The 7192-nt window shown below is 37.5% G+C and overlaps 2 protein-coding genes across 2 annotated transcripts; both read left to right on the forward strand.

Annotated features, from left to right (window-relative positions):
- LOC107638990 (aspartate and glycine-rich protein) lies at positions 358 to 876 on the forward strand (the record flags this gene model as incomplete). The annotated part of the gene is given in 1 exon segment (XM_016342392.1): positions 358 to 876. A coding segment is annotated over 1 exon segment (325 nt), but the record flags the coding sequence as incomplete, so codon positions are not given.
- LOC107636125 (uncharacterized mitochondrial protein AtMg00860-like) lies at positions 3685 to 5794 on the forward strand. The gene is made up of 2 exons (XM_016339657.1): positions 3685 to 3799; positions 5262 to 5794. Exons 1-2 carry the CDS (start codon positions 3685 to 3687, stop codon positions 5792 to 5794), a joined length of 648 nt encoding a protein of 215 aa, XP_016195143.1.

The raw sequence follows: 7192 nt of genomic DNA on the forward strand, positions 1-7192 counted from the left end.
AATTAACCTAATTCAATCAATTTACTAATTTTTTATTTATTTTGCTTTTTTTTATCCAATCAAATGGATTAAATGGTCGAGTTTCGGTTAACTTACGAGTTGAACCGACCGGTTCAATTGGAAGCATGGGTAAATCCCTTTCCAAATTGCAGGAAGAGCATATGCCCATAACGTAATAAGCAATAAAGACTAAAGTTTATTTCTCCTTATCAAAACGAATCCATTGTGCGTATGGTCCAAAAATTATTCTATCTTGATCATGAAGCTAAACCTAAACAATAACAACACATGACTATGACTACACATATCACCTATAAATAAATTGAACCTTACTAAAGAACAATCCATTCAATATCACAACACAACACAAACACACCAACATCATCATCATCATCAAAAGGCCATGGCATCTCGCTTGAGAATGCTCATTGCAGAGCTTGAAGCCGAGGAACGAGCACAGAAGGGTGGAAACTCGTTCGCCAACCATGGCAACGGGAACCAGAACTATGCTGCTCCAAACACCAACAATGGTGCGTACTCTGGTAACGGTAACAGCCACCACATCACCAACAACCATGGTTCTGGCCCTACCATTAATAACAGTGGCCAATTCAATGGACATGGCAATGGTGGCTTCTTCCATGGTAACTTTGATGCCTCCACAAGGAACTACGGCTTTTAATCGTCCATATATGGATCTAAGCTTCTCATCTGCGCCACTATCGATATGATTATCACTATGTTGTCCTTAATTATGTTGTAATCATAATAATTAAAAACATTGAACTGCATGCATGCTTGGAGCAGCAGCTTTAATTTCTAATGTGCAATCAATAACTTCAATTCTAGAAATATATATGATAGATATTTCCTCTATATTTTTATAGTAAGAAAAATACTTATCATTTTTACATGCTAATGTTTATAACGCCAATAAAATTATTAAAAAAAAAGCCTTGAGATTCAGCAAAATTTAGTAATTTTGGTTACAAATATTAAATTGTCTTTTAACAAGTAAATTTTATTAATTATGTGTGCAAATTTTATTAAATGTGGTGATATGGGTGCAAATTGTATTAATTATTTATGTGTGTAAATTCTGATAAATATAAGTACAAATTATTTTATGTATGTAAGTTCCTGTAAATATGGATATAAACTAATACTAGATGAATATTGATCAATATTGATCTAAAATAATAATATTTGTTAGGTATTACTAAAGAAAAAATAAAACTAACATTATATGCTTATAAAAGATAAATTTTGCTTGATAAAACTATCTAAATACTAAAAAATTATTCTAAATTTTCAAATTCAATTTTAGTGCTTAAAAACATAAATGTTTGCTTACTTTTTTTGTTTCTATAGTTTTATCAAATTTTTAAATAGGTTCTTATTTTTTTTCTTTTAAATTGGGTCCCTATACTGTTTTAAATTTTGTAATTAGGTCATTTTTATATCAAAAACGTTAAAATTAACATAATATTTCTCTTAAAATCTATGCGGTCAAAGATCTAGTTAGGTTTTTAATTATGAATATCTTCAATTTGCGAAGAAATATTCAATTAATTTTAACATTTTTTATATTAGAAAAGATCTAATTATAAAATTAAAAGCAATATAAGAANTCTTAATAAAAAATGAAAAATTATTCTCTGGACACGCTTGGACACACCTAAATACAATCATGTGTCAGCTACCGAGAGACTGTCCAGTGTTAGCTACCAGATATGTCGGGTTTGACTGTATAACCTACAGATGAGCTTATTGGCCATAGGAAAAACATACATCATATACATTTGTGTATATCATTTTGGTATGCATCTTATAATTAGTTTGTCTTCTTGATTAAATGTATTTATATGCTACTTGATCTAAATGCTTCATCTGTTCTCTCTATCTGTATATTTCTTGTATTGTTTTGTCTGTGTTTGCATAACTGAGAGATCCTTCATGCTGGCAGTAATGACATTGAAAGTTGTTCTGGATGAGAATGTGATGATTAGCAGTTTATGGTTAAATAAGTTTTGTCACTGAAATTACTAGGTTGGAACCATTCTGAGAATAAGAAGATTTATTATTTGTATTGAGAGTAATTGGGAATCTGAGATCATTTATTAGTTGAGATTTAGTTTATGATTATCTTGTTTGGTTTTAAAAGGACCCTAGGCTTGAACTTTAGGTTGATTAGAGTATAGGATCACCTAGCGGATTCATATTGTTTTACATCGTCTCTATTTGGAACTGTTACCCTACTGAGAACTTGAAAGAATGATATTCTCAACCGTGTTAGGAATTATTTATTTTACAGATGCAGGATGTGAAGCACCTCGCTGAGCATGCTAGATTCTCTCTAGGAAGAGAAGATTTCATCTTGGGACTTGTATATTTTGCACTTAACAATATTTGTTCTCCACCTTTTGTATTTTAATTTATATACCCCTCTTAGAGGTTGATTATGGAGAAACAGGATTTATGTTTATGCTTTTGTTGTACTTTTAGGTTGTATATATTTTTAGCGGGCCTTTGCTTCGCGGGTCGAGATTAGAGCTTGTAATATAACTTTGCGGGTCGAGACTATATATTCCTTTGTCTTTGTAATCTACGCTTTCTACCTTCATCTTTCTGTTTTGAGCGCGACATAATTCTTGTTTTCATCTATCTTTATTTTCAAGGCTCCTAATTAAACTATTCTTCATATATATACTTATTTTTTTAGATGTCGTAACGCCTCACCACCTCTGATTTACGACTTAAGCGTAAAGCTCTGTGTGGTAGAGTGTTACATTATGGTATCAGAGTAGTTCATTTCCATAGAGCCTGAGGGACTGACTGACTATGCTTTAGAGCATACTCTGAATTGTGTGTAAATTCTATTTAGGATATCTACTTGATAAACATAGCAAGTTCATGAGCATACTTTTGGGACTTTGAAGTACTAGACTTGAGATATTGAGATTGATCACTTTAATATCAATTGTTCGGTGTGGACAAGACCCAAATGGCATTTTGTGGACGTGAGCGAGGTTATTCGATTGATTTCTATGGCTACTCTAGAGAATATGGCTGCTGCTATGCAAGCTACTGCTGATAGGCTGGGAAAATAAGTTGAAAATGGAAATGGATCTGGTAGTGGAGACAACTAAGGAGTTAGAGCTTATGCAGCAGAAGTAGGGTTCTATGACGGTAGTAGAATATACCAACAGATTTGAGGAACTATGTCAATTCTCGAGGGTGTGTCAAGGTGCTCCAAAAGATTATGAAGAATAAAAATGCATTAAATATGAAGGTGGTCTTCAGAGTGATATAATAAATGCCGTTGTGCCTATGGAGATCTGAATCTTCTCCGAATTAGTGAACAAGAGCGGAGTAGTTGAGGATTGCTCGAGAAAGGCCGCTTTGGCGAAGGGTGATCACCGAGAGCTCTATAAGAGGGACCAAGGCAAGGGTTATGCACTGAGAGGTCAGAATTTCAAAAGAGGCAGTCGTGCGCCTCAATACAACCAAGGCCAGAACAACTTCTGAAAGAACAATAACAACAATTACCAAGAAAGAGGAAGAGAAAAGCAAGTTCAAGTTCCTCACAATGACTTGACCTGTAGTAGGTGTGGAAATTATCATCCTGATAGTTTGTGTAGAGTCAGTTTGGGCTTATGCTACTCGTGTGGTGGAACTGGGCACATGTCGTGGAATTGTCTGAAGAAAAAGAATCAGAATACTGGTAAGTCTCAACAACAGGGCCGAGTTTTTGTCCTGACTGCGGATGGTGCTACTAGGTATGACACGCTAATAAGAGGTAACTGGGAAGTTGGTAACAAGATTTTAACAGCTTTATATAACACTTGACATCATTTACATTTATATCCTTTGAGAAAGCTGACGAATTATGGTTGAAAATATCTGAGTTAGCCCATGATTTACACATGCATACTCCAGCCTCTAAGGTTGTGATAACTAAACTAGGTTGTCAACAAGTACCCTTTCGAATTCAAAACAAAGTTTATTCACGATTTGATATGTTTGCCACTGACTGGACTTGACCTGATTTTGGGTTTGGACTGGTTGTCAAAATACCATGTGTTATTAGACTGTTTTGAGCGTTCGGTTCAATTTATGTCTGAAGGGTCAAAAGGGAAAATTATAGCAAAGGGTTATTATTTGAATTCAGTTGTGGTGAAATGTAATGGGAATGAATGTTAGGAATTTGTACTGTTAGCTGCAAGTTCATCGAGAGATAAGCATAATTGAAGTTAGATTTTTGTAGTAAGTGAATTTCCAGAAGTATTTTCTGAAGATATACCTGAATTTCCCCTCCTCGAGAAAGAGTTCGCAACAGAGTTAATGCCTGGAGCAGGATCAATTTTGATTGCACCTTATAGGATGTCACCGTTGGAGCTAGCAGAACTTAAGGTTCAGTTGGAAAAGCTTATGAATAAGAGTTTTATCCATCCAAGTGTTTTCTGTAAGGTCCCACATTGGTTGGGGAGGGGAACGAAGCATGCCTTATAAGGGTGTGGATACCTCTCCCTATCATGATGCATTTTGACGAGTGAGTGTCGGGGGCTTTGGCTATCATCCCTATCATCAAAGGCAAAACCGTGAGGCCTTGTTTGTCAAAGCGGACAATATCGTGCTAGCGGGTGGTTTGGGCTGTTACAGATGGTATCAGAGCCGGAGTCCGGATCGATGTACCAGCGAGGGCGCTGGCCTCCCTTAGGGGGTGGATTGTAAGGTCCCACATTGGTTGGAGAGGGGAACGAAGCATGCCTTATAAGGGTGTGGATACCTCTTCCTAGCATAACGTGTTTTGACGAGTGAGTGTGGGGGGCTTCGGCTATCATCCTTATTGTCAAAGGCAAAACCGTGAGGCCTTGTGCCAAAGTGGACAATATCGTACTAGCGCGTGGTCTGGGCTGTTACATTTTCCCGTGGGGGGTATCGGTTTTATTGGTGAAGAAGAAGGATGGTAACATGCGCTTGTGTGTGGACTATAGACAATTAAACAAGGTGACGGTGAAGAACAAATATCCTTTGCCCAGAATTAATGACCTGATGGATCAGTTGCAAGGAGCCGGAGTTTTCTAAGATCGATTTAAGGTTCGGTTATCACCAGATAAGGGTGAGAGAGGAAGATATCCCCAAAACAGCTTTCAGAACTTGCTATGGTTGCTATGAGTACATTGTGATGTCTTTTGGGTTAAGGAATACCCCTGATGTGTTTATGAATTACATGAACAGAGTATTCTGACCCTTTTTAGATAAGTTTGTCATTGTGTTCATCGATGATATCCTGACCTATTCTAAGAATGCAGAGGAACACGCGGAACACTTGCGGATAGCGTTGCAGATTTTGAAGGAGATGAAGCTTTATGCAAAGCTTTCCACGTGTAACTTCTGGAAGGAAGAGGTAAAGTTTTTAGGACATGTGGTGAGCCGAAATGGAATAGCTGTGGATCTTGCTAAGGTTGAGGCGGTGACAGAATGGGGACGGCCTACATCTGTGATAGAAGTGCGAAGTTTCTTGGGATTAGCTAGTCACTACAGAAGATTCATTAAGGATTTTTCACAGACTGCATTACTGATAACCAAGTTAACTCACAAGGATGCACCTTTCGTGTGGATGTCTGAATGTGAGGAAAGCTTTGAAACTCTGAAGGAGAGGTTAACTACAGCACCTGTACTTGTGTTGCCTGAACCCTATGAGCGATTTGAGGTTTATTGTGATGCTTCGTTAAAGAGTCTAGGGTGTGTATTGATGCAACACCGAAATATTGTGGCTTATGCTTCATGAAAGCTAAGGCCGCACGAAGTAAATTATCTGACTCACGACCTGAAACTTGCTATAATTGTGTTTTCATTGAAGGTGTGGAGACACTATCTATATAGAGTAAAGTTTCAAGTCTTCTTTGATCATAAAATCTTGAAATACCTCTTTGATAAAAAAGAACTTAATATGCCTCAAATGAGGTGGATGGAGCTACTGAAGGATTACGATTTTGAACTGAACTACCATCCATGAAAGGCTAATGTAATGATAGATGCGTTGAGCAGAAAATCTTTGCATCGCTTGGATGATGATTAAGGAAGAGGAGTTACTAAGAAAGTTTACAGATCTTAACTTGGGTGTTGAAGAGGTGGCTGAGGGTGTATACTTGAACCAGCTAAACATCTCTAGAAATTTTAAGGTTGAAATTCAGAAAGCTCAGCAGGATTATCAGGAGTTGCAGAAGATGCCGCAAGTGATTAGACAAAAGAAACAAGGAGAGGTTACCGAAGACAGAGAGGGGATTTGGAGGTATAAGGAGAGGATTCATGTGCCAAATGTGGGAGAGTTGAGACAAGAAGTGTTGTCAGAAGCTCACAAGAGCGGGTTTTCAATCCACCCAGGAACAACTAAGATGTATCATGATTTGAAAGCGGTGTTCTATTGGCTAGGAATGAAGAATGACGTGGCAGTACACATGTGTTTGACTTGTCAGAAAATAAAAATTGAACACCAGAACCCATCTGGGACATTGCAACCTTTGAAGATTCTCCAGTGGAAGTGGAAAGGTATTGCCATGAATTTCGTATCAGATTTGTTGAGGACTAGTACAGAATTTGATGCGATGTGGGTAATTGTTGACAGATTAACAATGTCCGCTCATTTTTTTCCTATTCGTATGACTTATACTTTGGAGGAGTTGGCGAAATTATACATCAAGGAGGTTGTGAGATTGCATGGTGTGCCTATGACTATAGTATTGAATAGAGATCCTCATTTCACTTCACGATTTTGGGGAGCTTATCAGAAAGCATTCGGCACTCAATTGTGCCTAAGCACGATGTACCATCCTCAAATCGATGGCCAATCAGAGAAAATGATACAAACGCTAGAGGATATGTTGAGAGCTTGTGTGCTGGACCAACCGATGAGTTGGGATTGTTATACGCCGCTAGTGGAGTTTGCGTACAACAACAGTTACCATGCGAGCATCGGAATGGCTCCATATGTGGCTCTCTATGGGAGGAAATGCCAATATCCATTATATTGATGTGAGGCCGGAAAATTGAGTTTGTTGGGGTCTGAATTAATGTCTAAGATAACGAAACAAATTCAAATAATTCGAGCTAGAATTCTCTCGGCACAAAGTCATCAGAAAAGTTACACGGATCGGCAGCGAAAGCTGTTAGAGTTTGATGAAGGCAA

The sequence above is a fragment of the Arachis ipaensis genome, chromosome B04 (assembly GCF_000816755.2).
Source record: "Arachis ipaensis cultivar K30076 chromosome B04, Araip1.1, whole genome shotgun sequence".
NCBI lineage: Eukaryota > Viridiplantae > Streptophyta > Magnoliopsida > Fabales > Fabaceae > Arachis > Arachis ipaensis.